The following is a 19,433-nucleotide window of genomic DNA, read 5'->3' as shown; positions in this document are numbered from 1 at the left end:
GAAAACTTAATTAGTCAACAATTCCTGTTTTAGAAAAGCTTCCATTAACGCCAACTCATTGGATTCCTCATCTCCTCTTTCCTATCGCTAAACAAGATTAAAAATTCAAGGATGACCATTTCTTAAATCTGGACGATAACCATAACAGGTATTTTCTCGAATCTAACAATAGATTCACTAATCCTTTCATTCTTAAACCAATCAATCGTTATATTTTATTAACTCCGTCATTCCTCATATTCCAAGAAATCTACGAAAACGTGTCGAATCAACGAAGAACTCGAACGTTCTCCCTGATTCTATAAATTTGCGAAAACATCAGCCACCTACAATAACTACGAGAATCGCCGCTACGAAAATCTTTGGAAAAACAAGGGCGGCCGAGTTCGAAGGTGACTTTTCCGAGAGACAAACATTATTATCAATTTCGTAAGGATGCTTATACGAACGGCGACGCGGCGTCGGGACTCGCCGGCCGTTCCGACGGCTCTCTGCTCGTCATCGCGCGCAAGCTCCACGTCTCGCCGAACGATCGATAAACCATACTGGCGAGTACCGTGGTGTCCGGAGTGGAACGGTGCGCGCACTGCATGGCGACGACGTCGACGACGACGACGAGCACGACGACAACGACCACGGTCGGACCGGAGTATCCTTAATGTCAAACGCGAGCCTTCTCTCGGCCTCAGTTTTGTTTACCGTGTCCTCGCGTAAACACCGGAGCGCCGAAGAAGACAAGAGTTATGAGGCTCCGTTTCCTGCCTGCTATCGTCATCCTGATCCTAATCGAGGCACATGGTGACAACATATCGTCCGACAAGTAAGTTCGAAACAACTATTCATCCAGTAACTCGTACATGAGAATTTTTCCAGTTTTTTCCTTTTCCATGTTCGAATTTTATGTAGTTGATAGAACGGTTGGAATTGTCAGGAGTTTATTACGATTAGTCCACATGCGCAACCCTTGATATAATGAAAACGTGGATGTTGATACACGTTCCTCGTTGGTATGTTTGTGTAGGTCGTCCCTTTGTAGTTTTAGCGAAGGTCGCTTGGAATAATTGGAGATTTTACAAGAGACGTAGAATGTTGAAAACGAGGAACGGTAGAGTTTATGGATTTCATGTAACACATATATATTCTTTCTATTATCGGCATTTTGAAACATTTGATGACATCTGAGCATTGACAATTGAGACACTTAAATAGATAATTGTATAATTATTTACAAATTATATGGGTACCTTTAGATTTGGCTTACTATTTCGTGCAGTTATAAGAAATTTCTTGGAATTCAATCTGTCTCCAATTGGTAAACCGTAATATTTCAAATACATCCACTGCTTACATAACATTAAAATAATATAACATAACATTATGTTAGACTAGTAGTACATGAGTAATGCGACCATTTGAAATTTATTCTCTGTACAGAGTGGGAACATGGGCAAAACAGTTGGGTTTCGAGTTGTCGCAGTTGGCCAAGTTTGTCACCAACGTGGACAAGTTCACCGAAAGCTACAAACAGGCAGCGGTGAAGCCACGTGATGGCACTGCTTTAGTCCACGAAATCGCTAAAGACATCAAAGCCATGATGGAATCGAAGATATCAGCTATTAAGGTACATAGTCTAATCTAACCAGCCTAAAAACAAATTCTAGCGCTATAAATTTATTAATAAAAAGCCTTTAATAATATAGATTATAACATCTGCGACAATCGGTCAGGTTTTAGGCAAAAATCATGCAATTCGTAAATGTCGTATTTAAAATGTTACCATAGAGAATCATGGATGTCGCGGAAACATCAGCCTTGTCCGCTCCAGATGCCGATCCTCCGGAGTCCTTCTTATATATCAACGCAAAGAACAACACGATCTATCTGAAACACAGTGCTCACTTCGGCGGTCAAGTCAATTTGACCATGTCAGCAGTTCACGTTCCGACGAATGTCTATGATCGAGCATCTAACGTAATTAGAGCGATCAAATGGTCCGAGGAGTTGGACAAAACCTTCATCAACAACTACGAACAAGATCCTTCATTGTCTTGGCAATATTTTGGTAGCGCGACTGGTTTCATGAGGCAATATCCTGCGATGAACTGGTTGATGGAGCCTGTGGATTTGTTCGACTGCAGAACCAGAAGTTGGTACATCGAGGCAGCTACCAGTCCAAAAGACATTCTTATTCTTATAGATACTTCCGGTAGTATGACAGGGATTCGCAGAGAAATTGCTAGACACGTAGTGAATAATATTCTGGACACTCTTGGAAATAATGATTTTGTTAACATCATAACGTTCTCCAACGTTACGAAAGAGGTAATTGACACAGAAATGATCCTATATTAAGAACAAACAGCTAGATTTTATAACGAGGCAAATATGAGTTAGTTATCGATCATATTTATGATAACCAGTTATGGAATCAGTGAAAAATGGTATTCCAGGTGGTGCCATGTTTCAATGACACCTTAGTACAAGCTAATTTAGCGAACGTGAGGGAATTAAAGAGAGCTATCATGAATCTAGACACGGAGAAAATTGCGAATTTCTCCCTGGCCTTGACCACCGCATTTGAACTCCTTGGAACCTACCGAACCGAGAGGGAAGGAGCCAGGTGCAACCAAGCGATTATGCTGATAACAGACGGCGTTCCTTATAACTACAAGGAGATCTTCGAGACATACAACTGGGAAGATAATTCCAACGAGCCCTTTAAAGCTGACATGCCTGTCAGAATGTTCACTTATCTGATTGGCAGAGAAGTGGCAGACGTAAAGGAGGTGCAGTGGATGGCCTGTGCTAACAGAGGTTACTTCGTGCATCTTTGTACTTTGGCTGAAGTGAGGGAAGAGGTATGTTTAACTATTTTATACTTTAAATTGATCAGTATTTATATTTCAGTATTTTATATATCAATTGGGTGAATTAATTAACAAATTGTTGTCTTTAGGTCCTTAAATATGTTCCTGTAATGGCAAGACCATTGGTTCTCGGTCGTACGGATCATCCAACGATCTGGACTCCAGTCTACGCCGACGTGACAGATCCAAAGATGACCGATTGGTTGTGGGAGCAAAGAGAAAGCGAAGAACAGAAAGAGAGATTCCTCATGCTTCACAGCAGGAAAAAATTCTTCAATGCAGAGGAACGAGATCGCAGATTCGTGAAAAAGCAGAGGAAATCGCACGACCAGAGCGGCGATCTTCAGGAATACAGGCTAATGACTTCGGTTAGCATGCCGGTGTTCGACCGACGAGAGAACGCGGTAAGATCTTCCTTCCTTACACGATTCAATTAAAACAACTAATTCTCTAGAAACGTGCTAACTGTGCTAACTACTGTGAAACGTCGTAACTGTTTTACGTTAGATTCTCCGCATATATTCTTACAAAAAATTATATTCTGTCTCGAATGGTGAAGATCGCTATGAAAAATTTCGAAATCCCGATGCAATTACATATATGCAATTACATGCAACGTCACATGATGCAATATCCATGGTGCATAAATAAAAGATTCAGCATTAGGTATCATTAAAAATATCCAGGAACTTGTGTTATTACATATTGAGAATAGATTAACGTCCCTGTCGCTGTATGCAGATTATCATTAACCCCATTCTATTAATAATTATTTACGGTGAGATACACCTATTATACCTGTGTATACATTGGCTCGTAAGAATTCGAACATCAATCAATTACTCGATCACACCATGATCAAATGGGCGATTCTCAGGTTTTCTTTGTGATTATGTATATTATTGAATGAAATGAAATTAACGATGGTGGTATTATCGAGACACTCGAGCATTCACAATCATCGCTCTCCCCATGATAACCCCTTTTCACTCCACTGCCTTCGTTCGATCGATCAGACGATATCAACACGTGTCGTATTACCCTCTTTATTCGTTGACGGATAAACGTTTAATCGCGCAAATCACCTCCGCAATGAGTGCATTTTTTCCTTTGGTTTTAAGTTCCTGTTTGTCCACAGAACATCACAAGGCAGGTGCTGGTGAACGAAGCATACTGGGTGACAGAGACAAGAGAGGTTGGCAGCTAAACAAAAAACACAAGCAACGTTGTTTCAATGCATAGAACCCTGTACCCACCCTTTCACCTTATTGTATTCAAGTACGCGACTTGGTCCTTTCTGGTCTCCACGTTTACCAATGGAAAATTTATCTGCCTGATCTAAAGCTCTTCTTAATAGCAATGGACAATTATTTTATTTTGTAATGTCGACGACGATTTTACTGTAAGATAATGTAAATTAAGGAGATTTTTAAACGAGACGTGGATATCCAGGGATGAAATCGATGTCGCGTAACAATCTTTCGTTATATTTAGGTCTACGTTCATCTCTCTGGTATCTTACTTTGGTCTAACATTAGTATTGGACTTAGTTTAATCATTAGGTAGGTTTAGGTACTTTAGTCTACCCTGTGCCCTGTTCGAGACGAGTAGAAAAAAGCGGATAATCCCGCTCGCCTGTTGGATTGCGAACAACGATACCTCCTCTTGATATTACCATTATTATTATTATTATCATTGAGACTCGTAGAAGAACTTCTGGTTCTGCAGTGTCTATATATGTATACGTATACTCATACTGAATATAAGAAAGAATATTTTGGTTGGGTATAAAATGAGTACCAAGTACACCTGGTACAATTTGATCAGTTTTAATGAGTGCTAGATTTCGCTAGACAAGTAACATAGTAGAATTAATTCGAGCATCGTTCCTATGGCCATCTTTTTTTCCACTAATACATATGACAAGAGAAGAAAAAATAGAACAAAATTTACGAACTTACATTTGATTAGATTCCTCAGTTATTCCTTTGCAATATTCACTTTATATATATTTTTATTTTAGTATTCGATAAAGAATCCTTTTGCAGTAAATTTGGAGAAAAATAGACGGCTATTGGAACGATAACGGCGTGGCTAATTGTGATTTGATTATTAACACTTAGGATAGCCTGCGTCAAACGTTTATTGTCCTTATTGTGTATCGTTCTTATTATTATCGTTATTATTGAGAACGTAGTTGAGCTAGTTATACGTCCAGCAGTATCGTCAGTGAACATTATTATTATTATTGCTATTGTTTTTCTTTTTTAGTAACTATCGTTATTTAATTCTAGAACGTGTGTCATTAGACGAATTTATTGTGATAGCGTTTATATTGGAGAAGGTAGATACGCTTATGGTTATGCGACTTGGGATGATGATGATTTGTAATTAATTTTGACACACAAATTAACCATTTGTTTACTGGATTTTATTAAAACGTTGTCATGATTCTTTGTGTAGACACGAATCGCAGATCTGCTCGGCGTCGCTGGTACGGATGTTCCTATCGAAGAGATACAGAAACTCATGATGCCACATTTAGTGAGTAGACTACATTTAGCGTTTCCTTCTATTAGAAATAAAATATTAATTCTCACTTTTTATTTTCAAAAACAGCTTGGCGTCAATGGATACGCGTTCATTGTTACAAATAACGGTTTCATCCTGATTCATCCAGACCTCCGACCAGTGGTAAGGAATTTTCTTCATATTTAACTTTTCTATAAAATTATTTGATGTCACTCGAAATCACCTAACGAATGTCATTACAGTTATTTATGGTGGTGGAAATATAGTTTCAGGGCATCCTAAAACCAGCGTACAATAGCGTCGACATGGCGGAGGTTGAGCTGATGGATCAGGATAGGGAACCCAGGGAATTCGATGAAGGAATTATTACGGTACATGTAAATTAGCTTCTCGAAAAATAAATAATTTTTACTACTATATATGTAATAGTCATTTATCCACAGCTTCGGGATGACGTGGTCGACCAAAAAAACGGTAGCGTGACATTGCACACGAAATATCATTACGATGATATGGTGAGTTGTATTAAGATCGGTATTATAATTAGAAAAATATAATATCAGAAATATTAATTTTGAACTTTTCTGTTTTTTTTTGGAGAAACGTGTGGGTAGGGTAAGGAGGAAGTACGATTACACAGGTATACCAAATACACCATTCACGGTGGTGGTTAGTCTGCCGGAACATGAACACATTGGAAATTATCGCGTGCACGCAACCGAAGAAATACATCGTTCACACGTTAGTGGTACGTACATTCGTAAAATGCATTTCGATAATAACTAAAATAATGTTTCTTTTTTGCATTCTTGTAATTCCCCACATTAAAGATAAATCTCGTTAAACCAGCAACATTCAAGAATTAAAATGGTCAGACGCATCTGCGGACGCTGAACTTTTAATAATCGAGAGAATTTCGTCTCGAAACTTCTCAACGGTGCCTGTAAATAGAATTCAATGTTTTATTCAATAGCAGAGATATATATGCAACGTGGAAAGTTCGGTAGAAGTTTGATTGCAAACTTTCCACCGAGCATACACATTTGCGGGAGAAGCTGGCAACTTTTTCCTGCGTATATAATCAAGAAGACCGCGGAAATAAAGTTATCTCCCCTCTTGAACATATAATCATGGGAATGTTCAAACTTCTGGTCTAAATCTCAGAAACTCTTCAAATACTTTCGTCTCTTGTACGAATAATTCTTTAAACTTCTTCTGACCAATACATTGCGATCACACTAATTTAATTCATCGTTATATTACATTTCCGATTATTTGTTAATCATATCTTGATAAGATTGTTCGTTATAGGCAAGAACGTGTCTGATTATTTCACTGGTAAAAACTGGCGGGTACATCCACATTGGCTATACTGCAAGTAAGTGAATAAATATAAAGTAATCAATAACCTATTTTTTTACAATTTTATTCTTCAGCTATTTCTTGATAGAATTATAATGAATCAAATGATCCTCTGATGTAGGTATCACTATGAAGATGATCGACCGTTCAATACCTCGGAAGAGCAGCTTGTGCACTTCCTACAGCGAACCCGCCAGCCAGGCTGGAGGTGGAATGACATGAAACAGCCATCCCAGCCACCGGAATATTCAGCCACGAATTCCGGTAATGACACTCACCGCAAATCAAAACGTAAGCTTCCGCATACTTTGTCTTTATCATATCCTCATAAAATGAAACGGTAACTGACAAATTCTTTGATTCGAATAGCTACACCATACAAAGCGGACAAAGACTCTTATTACTGCGACAGGGATCTTCTATTGAGTCTGGTTTTCGATGCAAAGGTAACCCAATGGTTCGCGAATCCCAAAACTGCACGCGAAGAGGCAGGGTGAGTACATTCTTGGTGGATTGTACGCTTTAAAAATATATATTATATGAAGCTTCAATGGTCTGGGGATATTAAGGATAGGATATCATCTTTTCTCTTGAAAAGAATCGTTAAAATTGTTAAAAAAGAGATTAAAAAGATTGAAAAAGATGTTTATACGCCACTGTACCATTAAATAGGTTCGGTGAGCCCCCATTTTCGTGCCCTCTATATTTTTACGTTTTCTGCACAGTTCTTCTCTCGTTTCTTTCTTTTTATATTCTTTCCTCTGTCAAAATTTTAACAAAAAAATGCACCCATTTCCTTTTTTACTAATACTGACCACTTTGACGCCATGCAGACCTTTAGCTAGGCTGATGAATCTGCTGCCCAGGTAACGTCCATCATAAACGCACCTTACGTTTTTAGAAGTTAACCAGTTGGCTACAATGTGCTATTGCTTTTTTCTTTGTACAAACTTTCGTTCTACAGTTCGTATATTTTTATTTATCTCTACTTATTCTTTTTGATGTTGATTAATTTATCATCTCTGTTATTATTAAGAACATATCTTTTTGTAACATTCATTTAATGTTTCTTTTCCTTAAATCTTCTCAACAATCTGTATTTTATTTTTCTATTATTCCTTGTACATTTGATTAGTAAAAGATATTATAGTCCGAGGAAGAAGATAGACTTTCAGTATTGGAACCTTGAAGAGGAAAAGGACATTGGCGACTGAAAAATTGAAGAATCATTTTTATTATACTGTACAGTAGTCAAACTCATTTGTGAAGCTTTCCATGATAATCTATTATAGATAACAAATTCTAACTCAAAAAATATCAAACGAAGCGAAGCAAATGAGCAACCATAGCCAGTATTCCCATAATGCAGTATCATATCAAATGTAGCATCACAACATTTTAGAAAATAAAGAACTTGGATTTTAAGGAAAAAATATACCTCTACATATATCTAATACCATTTTTCTTGTAGGAAAGATTTCCAACAACGTTTCGGCGTAACGCTTGCCTTCATGGCTACCCATAGTGGTCTGACAAGATGGAAAGACTTCATGATAAACGAAGAAGAAACTATTCCTGATGACCACTTCAGTAAGATGTATCCCAGAGCTATCGACGAAGTGTGGTACAAGCGTGCTGTGGAGCAGCACTACGTGAATTCGGATAGCTTCGTCTTTTCCGTGCCAATCGACGAGGAAGGGGCAGACAACACTACTCTTGTCACTGCCAGTCGTGCCATATTTATCGGTAAAGTGTCGCGTAAAAAGATAAATAAATTTGAAGAAATTAAAAGAAGATTAAAAGGTTGGAAGTGACCTAAAACAAATCTAGAAGTTGTTCGGAAGGATAGATCGGATGAAAATATTGAAGTCAATTATTTATTTTATTCTTCAGGGACTGATAAGGAAAAGGCGCCAGCTGCGGTTGTTGGTTTCCAGTTCCAACATACCGCTCTCCAGGCTCTTTTTCAGAATATTACATTTAGTTGCAAAGGAGGTGAAAAGTGCACAGATTGCGCTGCGGATAACTGGGCCTGCTACTTGATCGACGACAATGGATACGTGATTGCAGCCGAAGATAAATCTGATGCTGGGAAATTCTTTGGTGAACTGAAAGGACCAATTATGTCTAGTTTGGTAAAAGAAGGTGTCTTTGAAAAAATCAGAATATTCGACTATCAAGCAGTCTGCTTCAAAAGTAAGCAAACTAGTAATGATGGAAGCATTTTGTTGACGGTAAGAACATTTTATTTTCTATTTATATTAGTAAAATGTTTATGAAGAATTGAATACAAATATATGTTATGATATTTTTTAATGAGTTACTGTATTTACATGTTTAGCCATGGAAACACATGCAACAGATGGTTTCGTGGCTCGTCGGCCAAGCAGCCTGGGCTTGGGCTAAAGCTGGAATTTGGGAATCCGACTACGCAGAAGCGTATGCTTATCCGAACGAAGATGAAGGTATGCATGAAGACTATCAGGAAAGCGAAGAGAAACCACCGATAGATCCTAAGGATGAGAGGCTATTCGACCAAAAGGTTTTGATCAATCGAACACGACCAGAAGCTTGCGATCAAGAGGTAAACTTCATAAAGTTGCATTGTGACATATTTTCCAATTTTACCGCGACGAGATTACACCATTCTTCTTTCTATTTTATCAGGTATATCTGTACTTGCGAAACGCATCCTTCAACTTGTCCAACACAGATCTAGGCGCAAATACAGGATGTAAATACATCGTGCAACCAGTTGAATACAGTAACATGCTTCTTCTGGTTGTGAACATTGATGAGAGCTGCGAGCAAATGATGATGCCTCCTTTGAGCGTCATTCCAGAAGAAATAATCTACGAGAATAATTCCCTGGTATGCCAAAAGGCGCTCACTTCATTAAAACGAAAGAGACCTCAATCCTGTATTCGTAGTCACGCGAGGGAGAGCGAGATCAAAGATCTTTGCGGTTCAGCTTCGAATGTGGCGCCGAATGTCTACCTCCTTCTTCTTTTATCATTAATTTACACTTTGGTTCACCGACTCGTTTTTGATCAACATTAATGTTTCATTAAATCGATTTAAGACGAAAGACAAGAGATAGAAGGCGATTAAAATTTCAGTTACAAATTCACACGCTGTTGATTTTTTCGGAATCGATTATCAAACGGAACGATTATCTTCACGGCCATTCATACTATGCAGTATATAGATGTCCTTAGAACATTTTTCGGGTTCGCAAAAACATATTACATTTATCAACGTTTTACGAAAAGCTATTAAACGAAAGAAAAGTACAATTCGTAATAATTCATTACGAATCGATCGATATTCTTTTTTCCGTTTTTATAGTTATCGCGATTTTAAGATGTTCTAGTATTTATAGCGACGCTATAATAGGGAGATATTCTCCGAGTCCTGGTACTGTCTCCTTAAATGGTACTTTGACGATGGTGCAAGCAGGGTCTGCACCTCTATACAAATTGGTCCAATCATCAATGTACCTCAAGGATTATACTATGTCACGGGATCAGGGTTAACGAAATTTAAAGAGGATGTATACCCGTGAATCGGTGCCGAACTAGTCTTAAAAAACAATCTTACTGCCTGGAACGCAATGCGGTGTCTATTTCATATACGTCCCTGCTCTGTTTCTTCTTTTTATCCTTCTCTTCGCTTTTGTTCATTCGATTATATTTCTTAGACTTGTTATAGGTACTTAATCAAATCCTCAAAAGTTTTACAGCGCTTATTCTTTGTCCGTATGATTGGAATGGAAAAAAGGAAGCTAACAGATGGATATAATCAAAATTTTATAAATCTACATAGATCGGAAAAGACGATAAGAAAACAGTAGTCAAAAGTATACTTTCTTAACAAAAGGAAATATCGCGTATAGAAATATTGAATGAGGAAGCGTAAAATACATTGCTCGTTCAAATACTGTCGCTGCTAGTTACTCTACAAATCATACACTCGACCAATCTTGCGTAGGAAGAAAATTCTAGAGCGGTCGAAATACATATGACGCGTTTAAGATCTAGATTTAAAGTGTGGTACAAAAGAGGAAGTTAATTCACGCGAGAAACGCTCGTAGGTGGAGGACGCACCTACATTTCGTGGGATAATCGGTTGAAGGAAATTGTGAGGAAACGATGAAATCGCATTTACTACGAACTTAATTCATCACGGTCGCTAATGTTAATTTTTGGAGCATTCAACTATGTAGAATTTTATAGGAAACTACGTATATGCGAGCAGGGTCGTATATAAGAGTTACACTTTCATGACACTATGAAACACACACACACATACACACACACATACACACAGCGCTTTGTACATTAACCGATGTAAAACGTGTCGTTTAATATTTATAGAGATTACGAATATTAATTTTGTATATTAATGTATTATATGAGAGTTACAAGGATGTGTGCCTTTGGACACGCGGTTGCGAGACAAAACGAAACAAAAGTAAAAGAAAAAAAGAAACAAAATCTTGTTGTATGTTTTTCAAATAAACAACTGATCTCTCTACTTCAATAACTTCTCTGTTTCCTTGAACGAAACAGAAAAGTTTTATTGATAGAAGACGTGGCGAGTTTTCATCCGAAAAACAAATGATGTTACTTGTATTACACAGAGTTTATTACAATTTGCTATGTACAATGGCTTGCCTATGTAAAATGAAAATCATTTCTTATCAAAATGGCAAATGTTGGACTAGTGTTATTTGAATTGACTCATCATCTCCTCTATAATCTCCAGCGTGGTCCTCAGTTGCATATCCTTGTAGAGCCTATCCTCCAGTATTTCCAGATCTGCTCCATTTTTCATAAATTCTCTTAAATTGTACATTGTGCCATTTGATATTCTATGATCCGTAATCCGATCTTGATTGAAGTTATATGTTCTGATTTTCTCGTTTCTCAATCTCGACCCCATTTGTTTCTTACGTATTTTATTAATAAGGGAAACCTGTTGGTCCAATTGTTCCTCAAACAATATAGTTTTTAGTTTTGTTAGTGCTAACTTTTTGTTTTTTATTTGAGACCTATTAGTTTGGCAAGTTACAATTTTACCAGTGGGTATATGAGTTATTCTAATTGCTGAATCTGTAGTATTTACATGTTGGCCTCCAGCTCCAGATGCTTTTTTTGATTCTATTATCAAATCTTTCTCATCTATCTTGATATCAACATCCTTGGGTTCTGGTATGATTGTTACAACAGCTGTACTGGTATGTAAACGACCAGACTTCTCTGTTGTTGGAATCCTTTGTACTCTATGTACACCACTTTCATATTTTAATTTCTTGAAGGCATTGTTATCCGTTATTAATAAAGTAGCTCTCCTAACCCCACCTGTGTCACTTTCAAGCTGTTCCAATGTCTCATAACTAAACCCTAAATAATCAAAATAATTTACATACATAACTAACAAATCTCTAGCAAACAACATAGCTTCCTGACCACCTACACCTGGTATTATCTCCATAACAACATTATCATAATTTTCAGTATCTACTTTTTGTAAAATAATATCTAAAATTTTCTCGTCAATCTGTGACATCTGTCGTATATATGTTAAATCTTCTTCTCTTATAAGATTTTTCATTTCTTCATTCTCAGGTACTAAAACATAAGTTATATAGATTTGTTAAACAATCCGGAAAGAGGGTTTTAATTTACGATAATGTAAATGAATGCGAAGTACTTACCAAGATCGTTCAAATCATTTATATTCTCAATTATCTTAATTTTCTCATTCAACAACTGGGGAATTTCGTGTAATTTAAGAATATCAGAAATACTTCCTTGTTTTTCATCACTACTTTGATACGCATCCGTAAGATGATTTAAATATTTTCTAACGTGCTTATTAGTTACAAGTAAAGTCGCTTTCGAACAAAATAATTGACATATAGATAGATTAACTTTCTTGTTGAGGTTAAGGAACGCTGGATAACACGGTTCGACCAGTTTAGTTTTAGCTATGAAATTTCTACAGTACTGGTAAATATTAAACGAGCATCCTCTTATTAGAAATAACATATTTCATTACAAATTATTATGTAATCAAGATATGTTCCTTGTTCATTTACGCGACTTTAAGTAAAAATAAAACCATCTATCTCATGCTTATATTTACAACTGAAGAGAGCGCTAATGTGGCATTAACGCTATCAGTATAGAAAACATTAAGGAAATACGAACTGTTCTTTAAAAATTATATACATTTTGTAAATTATATATTCTTAAAGCAGACGTAAGTTCCTTAATTTAAAATAATCACAATTTATATTTATATGAGGAGCTGATATTCTTACAAAATCAGAAATAAAAAATTGAAATGTTTGATTAAGTATAATATTTTAAGTTTATCTCTATTGGTAACAGCAGGTTGTATCATCATTTCGATAGTTTTTACAATCTCAATTCAATTAAGTTTATTTAGCTTTGCATAATATTAAAAATATAATACAGAAATACCATCTTTTATAACATTTATTCCTTACGTATACATATAATTGAATTAAAATGTATAATTTATTATAGCAACAGATATTCAATATAGACACTCATAAAATCAAAAATGTATGGAATATTTTAGTTTCAATCATAAAATCATTATAATATATGATTGCTATTTACTTTAACGAATCTATATATTGGAAAACAAATACATACATAAGTGGTATATATATATAAATTGAAAAACGTGGCATATCAATTGTATCGATTTTCTAACGAGTACATACAATTATATACAATTCACTCTTAGTATATCCCATCTTTCTCTATGTAACGCTATAAAATAACTATAATAATAATTTTACAAGAAACATAGTGTACATAAAAATATTGATAATGTTACCATTTATAAATCAATTAAAATAAAACTTGTTATTGTACTTATATATATGTACCATACACGTGTACTAAAACGCAGTCACTTTAATTACGTATATATATTAAATATGTAATATATAAACAACCACGTGTTCAAATTAATACGACGACTATATATATAATTTTATACTTATATTTTATACTATATATATATATATATAAGTATAAAATAATCTATATTGCGTTTAACAAGCTTTCTTCATTACAACTGGTCTATCTTACTAAACAATTGACTATAGTGGATCAATATTAACACAAAAAAAAATAAACAAAAAATAGAAGATAAATTTTTGTGTAACTATATCATTGATGATTGCTGAGGCTTGTAAATCTTATCATTTAAAAGATCGATAATATCTTTCTCGTGATAGATAATAAACCTGCAATATTTAAAATGAAAACTAAAATCCGATGAATAATCGTAGACAGTTATACTTCATATGGTATGGAAAGCAAGATATACCTGAGGCAAGAGTATCTATTGTTGGAAAATACCGTTATTGGTGTTAGGGAAATATTAAAAGGAATTGCCGTAAGAAGCATAGACAAAGACATAGATAGAACAAGGCTAGTAGTAGTTTCAGAAAATATAATCGAAGGTACATTCAAAATGTTGCCCAATTCAAAGTAGGTAGGTCTGATGTTCGGGACGAATGCGCCAAGCGTACCGCACGAGAGAGATAGAAAATAAAAGAGAAAGATACGCATACAGTAGACCAGTATAGAGCGGCACGGACAGCTACGATTGAGGATACTATTTTTCATTAAAACAAACACTACGCAAATTTCGAAAATAAGCGCTTACTACAAAGAAGGTAAGTTGTAAATTGTTCGACGATTTATTAGAAAGTTTAATAGAAATTAATAATCTATTCGCTACCCAATTAACGGGGCCGCGATGGAAATTGATTTTAATGTATTTATGTGCAGGCTTATAATATTATAACGAAGTCATGGAACCTTGCGAAAACCGATCACAGGAGAAAGTGCAAGAAGGAGGTAAGATTAAGTTAATTTGCATTTATGATTATTTTACACTGTTTCGTTCGTACAATTTTTATTATATAACGTCAATGTTATTTGTAATAAAATTATGATTATTCGGTAACCTTTTAAAGTTTTTGAAATGACTCTGACCGTTTAACACTGATTCTATTAGAAGACATTAATCACGTTCGCAGAGTTTTTGATAATAACGTATTGTAGGAATGTAAATTTCATAGAATCCTTAATGAGACGCGCAAGTGAAATTTATTTTATTTTATTAATCATATCGTCATGATAATGACGAATCTTATAATCTATTTATGAGTATTAGATATATAGTTTTTAGACACACAAGATATATATTTTTTAAAATAAAATTACGTGTCATTTTAACAATTATTTTATAATAAATATATTTCATTAAAAATAAAAAATAATGTATTTCAATAAATTAAAAGTATATATATATATATATATATATATATATATATATATATATACTTTTTTAATAGAAATATTTTTATTTTTAGTATATTCATGCTAATAATTATTTATTATTATTATTATTATTATTATTATCATTATTATTATTATTATTATTATTATATTTTACATATTACAATTAAAAATAAATGATATAATATATTTAAATATAAATATTAATAAATTTCATAAACTCTAATAATTAAAAATTATACCTTAAGAAATCTGAAATTAAAATCCATTTTTCAGAATATGGCTTCTTTTGGCAAGATTATCTTGATGCTACAAACAGTGTTGAAGTACCACAAATTATGTTTCCACATGTTGAGCTGACACTTCAGAGTGGTATTGAAATTGGCATGTCCCTTGAGGTGCCAATTCCAAAAAATGCAGATGAGGAAGATACCAATTACTGGGTGGCTTCTATTGTCATGGCATGTGGTCCTTTATTACGTTTACGCTATTTTGGTGGAGATGATAGGTCATTGGAATTTTGGTTCAACCTTACTAAGGAAGCTGCTCATGAACTTGGTTGGTGTGTGAAAAATAATAAAAAATTAGTACCAACTGATATTATTCTTCAAAGGTCCCCAGACTGCGTGGGAAGATTGTCCGAATTTTTAACAACAGCCCGGAGTGTTCCATCAGAAATGTTATCAGGAGTTAGTTAAAAATTTGTAAAAAATTTTATGTAAAAATAAAATTACAATTTAATTTTCTAATTTTAATTTTTGTTTCCATATAGGATGGTTTAAGCATGACAGAAAGAATCAAGCAAGGCATGAAAGTTGAAGTTAGTGATATACTGCATCCATATAAATTATGGGTAGCCACGGTAAGAAGTAATGTACAAATTTTATGTTATTATTTCCATAAGTACCATTTAATTAATTTTGTGTTTCTTTAGATTATAGAAAATGTAGGAGGACGACTTTTATTAAGATATGATACTCCTGGTTCTTCACGTAAAGATTTTTGGATGTTCTGTACATCAGAACATCTTCATCCTTATGGGTTTGCATCTAAATCTAATTCTACTTGGTTTCTAGAACCACCCAGTTCTATAGTAGAAATGCATACATATGAAGAATGGAAAGATTTATTAGAGTCTATACCAAAAAATTATGATCTTCCAGAAGAATTATTTCATAATACTGTAGATCATCCGAAACATGAATTTAAAGTTGGTATGAAATTAGAAGCATTGAGCCCAATTGATCAGATAAAAATATGCCCAGCTACTGTTATAAAAGTATTTGATGACACTTATTTCCTTGTACACATTGATACATATGATGAGCTGTCAAAGGGAATGGATATTGAAAACTGTATGTACAACAGTACAGAGAAAAACACTTGGCTTTGTACAGCAGAACATCCATATATATTTCCAGTTGGATGGGCAAAAAAACATAATATCAAGTAAGTCTAATCCTTGTGACAGCAACAATAAACTTTCCAAGTATCCTTCTAAAACAATGCAATCTAAAATGATATTGGTTAAGAAAAAGTGAAAATAGGTATCTCCGTACTTAGTATCAGAAATGCAAAACTACTTAAATACGAAGAAATAATTATTTTCTAAATTATGTATCCTTAGTGCTCTTAAATCTTCATAATTGATTCATGCCTTATAATGTAACATTTTAACGCTTTTTAGTATTGTGCATCCAAATGGTTGGACTCCAAAAGAAGACGAATTTGATTGGGATGAATATTTAAAAGATACCCAAGCAACTGCTGCAGAAGAAAAGTTATTTCCAGAAAGACAAAGTGCCACTGATGCACGCTTTGAATGTAGTATGCGGTTAGAAGCAGTTGACCCAGAATGTGAAAATGTCATATGTGCCGCACATATTACAAAAATTGTTGACAACCTTTTATGGTTAAAGTTAGATAATTATGAAAATACAAGACCAGAACATATAGTCGATATGTGTTCCTTACAAATATTTCCTGTTGGATGGTGTGAATCTAATCATTATCCATTGAAACCACCAAAAGATTATATGGAAGTTTGTAAACAACTGCAAATGCCTGTGAAGGAAGAAAAAAAGACTAACATTCTAGATATACCAATATCTGAACCACGTTCTTCACTTTGGTGTCCAAAGATATATTTTAATTATCGTTGTTTCACAGGCCCTATGATTTCTAAAGGGAAGTTAGCAACCCTACCAAAAGCAGTAGGACCTGGCCCTGTAATTTTAGTTATGAGAGAAGTTTTATCAATGATCGTATCTGTAGGATATAGAAGTGCTCGGATATTAAAGGTCCTTCAATGTGATTCTAAACCAGATCCAGGATACCATTTAGAAGTTTTAAAAGCCAAACATAAAAACAATACATATCGCGCGAGTGTTGCCGTAGTTACATCCGGAGATATGGTGGCTGATTTTTGCAGAAATATTTGCAAAAAGTTAATGGTATGTCCAAATTTATTTGGTCCCTTGTATGTACCTGAAAATGAATGTCCGGATAAGTGCCACAAAACATCAAAAGCAAAATTCAGTAAGTGTAATTTCTTTTATATTTAGGTTATCATATATGTGGTTCATTTATAATCTTCATTTCAATTGATTTATTAATACTAATTAACTCTTTATTTTAGCAGCATCTGTTGGTACCGGACGAAGAGGTAAGCCAAAGGGTTACACGAGTATTATGGTACAAAAACCAAAACCATGGGGTGGTAGGCGAAAAAGGAGACGAGGAAGATGGGCAAACAGAGAAAAAGAGACTCATGAAGATTTCGAGCAAGAAGATGAAATGCCATTTATGTCATTAGATTTAGCCAAACACGTATCAGGGCTTGAAGAAACGCTCGATGGAAGACCACCACTTTCTGAGATAGATATCATGATCCAAAAAGGTTTAGAGAAAGGAAAAAAATCAGATGAATTTAAAACTGAGCCACCTTCGAGCAACGCATCGGACGATTCTGGAAGTTCATTTAACGATAATAGAAAGATGAAAGACAGAGGAAGTCCTAATAGTTTAAATAATAAACAGCATTCATCAAAATTTAGCCAAAGTTCTACTGTTACTAGAGCAAGTAAGAGAGAACGAGATTGGGATACAAGTATTGAATCTGATGGCTCAGATGGAGAATCAGAATATATGAGGTTGCAGAAGAAACAAAGGCGACCAAAAACGCGGAAACTTGATTCGAATCCATTATTTTGGAGTGTAGATGATGTCTTCAGATACTTAAGAAAAACGAATGATTGCAAAGACATTGCACAGCAAGTGAAACAGGAGGTAATGTATGCAGAAATATAAATTCTTAAGCGGCATAATTCTAGTTATTTATTTTCCTTTTTCTTCCTTTACAGGAAATTGATGGGCTAGCATTTTTACTATTAAATCTACCGTCTATTACACAACACATGAAGTTGCGAACGAGTTCAGCTATGAAACTTTGTCGGCACGTTGAACAAGTTAAAGTCACGTTCTTTTTACGACATATAAATGAAGTAGAACCAGAACAGTATCAAATTGTATAATTTTAATAATTAGAAAAATTCAATTTATTGTATTATTTATATAGTGTAACATAGTGTATCATGAAACAAGAGGAAAACAACTAGATCTTAAATGTATAAATAATTACAAAATGATTTTTAATTTATACAAACATGCAAGACTGCATTACTTTTAAATAGATTTTAAATAGATATACAATGTATTTAATTATGCTGTTGTATATTTAAATTATTTTTATTATATCATGTTTTTTAATGAAATTAAATGTTACTGATTAAACTGGCTAATCAGAAAAGTACCTAAGATGCAAACACACATTAAGGCTTATTCTTTATTTTCAAATTGTACAAAGTCAGTATGAAGAAGATTGGACGATCTTTTTCTATCATTAATCCTACTATTATTAACGTTTATATAATATATATTCATTAAATTTTTATTTTGTAAATTGATAATAAAGCAATAAATTTACAATCGCAAGGTTTGTCGGTTTCGTATAGCTCAATCTAAATTTGTGACAATGCTTTTACATGTCCTATAAACCGCACTGCAATTTTTGATACTTTGCCAAATTATCTACACTGAGGATCAAATATCAAACAAGAATTGTGAATGAAGTAGAAATTATTAAACTTGTCATTTATCCAAGACAGACGAATAGATAGAAATATAGTTTACTTCCTTCACTATTTCCTACTTTACTTCCTACAACAACTTTGTTTTGATGCCTAAGTATAACAAATATTATATAACTTTCAATGCAAGAAGTAAATGCGACTAACGGAACGGGAAAATCAAATAAAAC

The 19,433-nt window shown here is 34.4% G+C and overlaps 3 protein-coding genes across 9 annotated transcripts; 2 read left to right on the top strand and 1 right to left on the bottom strand.

Moving 5' to 3' along the window:
• Positions 1 to 42: 42 nt before the first annotated feature.
• On the top strand, positions 43 to 9,887 carry LOC122567957 (voltage-dependent calcium channel subunit alpha-2/delta-3). Of its 4 annotated transcripts, XM_043727148.1 has the most exons (20): positions 43 to 148; positions 247 to 820; positions 1,435 to 1,621; positions 1,783 to 2,322; positions 2,451 to 2,858; positions 2,957 to 3,271; positions 4,006 to 4,062; positions 5,331 to 5,411; positions 5,487 to 5,561; positions 5,666 to 5,770; positions 5,843 to 5,914; positions 6,000 to 6,147; positions 6,711 to 6,777; positions 6,883 to 7,052; positions 7,131 to 7,254; positions 7,595 to 7,627; positions 8,233 to 8,507; positions 8,655 to 8,995; positions 9,103 to 9,345; positions 9,429 to 9,887. In XM_043727148.1, the coding sequence occupies exons 2-20, from the start codon at positions 744 to 746 to the stop codon at positions 9,819 to 9,821; spliced, it is 3,711 nt and encodes a 1,236-aa protein (XP_043583083.1). In that variant the 5' UTR covers positions 43 to 148; positions 247 to 743; the 3' UTR covers positions 9,822 to 9,887. The 4 variants fall into 4 exon arrangements, with proteins under 4 accessions (XP_043583083.1, XP_043583085.1, XP_043583084.1 ...); XM_043727150.1 differs by lacking the exon at positions 4,006 to 4,062; XM_043727149.1 differs by lacking the exon at positions 7,595 to 7,627.
• Positions 9,888 to 11,386: 1,499 nt separating this feature from the next.
• LOC122567960 (peptide chain release factor 1) lies at positions 11,387 to 12,925 on the bottom strand. 2 transcript variants are annotated; one of them, XM_043727161.1, is made up of 3 exons: positions 12,481 to 12,925; positions 11,889 to 12,394; positions 11,387 to 11,738 (listed from the first exon to the last, which is right to left on the bottom strand). In XM_043727161.1, exons 1-3 carry the CDS (start codon positions 12,812 to 12,814, stop codon positions 11,490 to 11,492), a joined length of 1,089 nt encoding a protein of 362 aa, XP_043583096.1. In that variant the 5' UTR covers positions 12,815 to 12,925; the 3' UTR covers positions 11,387 to 11,489. The 2 variants fall into 2 exon arrangements, with proteins under 2 accessions (XP_043583096.1, XP_043583095.1); XM_043727160.1 differs by having other exon boundaries at positions 11,387 to 12,394; positions 12,481 to 12,922.
• Positions 12,926 to 13,869: 944 nt separating this feature from the next.
• LOC122567379 (scm-like with four MBT domains protein 1) lies at positions 13,870 to 19,108 on the top strand. Of its 3 annotated transcripts, none has more exons than XM_043725810.1 (8): positions 13,870 to 14,487; positions 14,603 to 14,671; positions 15,392 to 15,804; positions 15,888 to 15,977; positions 16,050 to 16,564; positions 16,803 to 17,653; positions 17,757 to 18,403; positions 18,478 to 19,108. In XM_043725810.1, the coding sequence occupies exons 2-8, from the start codon at positions 14,626 to 14,628 to the stop codon at positions 18,646 to 18,648; spliced, it is 2,733 nt and encodes a 910-aa protein (XP_043581745.1). In that variant the 5' UTR covers positions 13,870 to 14,487; positions 14,603 to 14,625; the 3' UTR covers positions 18,649 to 19,108. The 3 variants fall into 3 exon arrangements, with proteins under 3 accessions (XP_043581745.1, XP_043581744.1, XP_043581746.1); XM_043725809.1 differs by having other exon boundaries at positions 13,872 to 14,487; positions 17,754 to 18,403; XM_043725811.1 differs by lacking the exons at positions 13,870 to 14,487; positions 14,603 to 14,671 and having other exon boundaries at positions 15,605 to 15,673; positions 15,729 to 15,804; positions 17,754 to 18,403.
• Positions 19,109 to 19,433: the final 325 nt, after the last annotated feature.

The sequence above is a fragment of the Bombus pyrosoma genome, linkage group LG5, assembly GCF_014825855.1.
Source record: "Bombus pyrosoma isolate SC7728 linkage group LG5, ASM1482585v1, whole genome shotgun sequence".
Classification (NCBI taxonomy): Eukaryota; Metazoa; Arthropoda; class Insecta; order Hymenoptera; family Apidae; genus Bombus; species Bombus pyrosoma.
This window is presented reverse-complemented; position numbering and strand designations above follow the sequence as displayed.

What these genes read in the sequence shown, in the direction of transcription:
- LOC122567379 (XM_043725809.1), top strand. Translation starts at nt 14,626, where the DNA reads ATGGAACCTTGCGAAAACCGATCACAGGAGAAAGTGCAAGAAGGAG. An exon ending in ATAAATTATGGGTAGCCACG is followed by an intron (nt 15,978 to 16,049) that starts GTAAGAAGTAAT and finishes GTGTTTCTTTAG; the next exon opens with ATTATAGAAAATGTAGGAGG. An exon ending in GCAAAAAAACATAATATCAA is followed by an intron (nt 16,565 to 16,802) that starts GTAAGTCTAATC and finishes AACGCTTTTTAG; the next exon opens with TATTGTGCATCCAAATGGTT.
- LOC122567957 (XM_043727148.1), top strand. Translation starts at nt 744, where the DNA reads ATGAGGCTCCGTTTCCTGCCTGCTATCGTCATCCTGATCCTAATCGAG. An exon ending in TCGACCGACGAGAGAACGCG is followed by an intron (nt 3,272 to 4,005) that starts GTAAGATCTTCC and finishes GTTTGTCCACAG; the next exon opens with AACATCACAAGGCAGGTGCT. An exon ending in AATATCATTACGATGATATG is followed by an intron (nt 5,915 to 5,999) that starts GTGAGTTGTATT and finishes TTTTTTTTGGAG; the next exon opens with AAACGTGTGGGTAGGGTAAG.
- LOC122567960 (XM_043727160.1), bottom strand. Translation starts at nt 12,814, where the DNA reads ATGTTATTTCTAATAAGAGGATGCTCGTTTAATATTTACCAGTACTGT. An exon ending in AAATGATTTGAACGATCTTG is followed by an intron (nt 12,395 to 12,480) that starts GTAAGTACTTCG and finishes CTTATGTTTTAG; the next exon opens with TACCTGAGAATGAAGAAATG.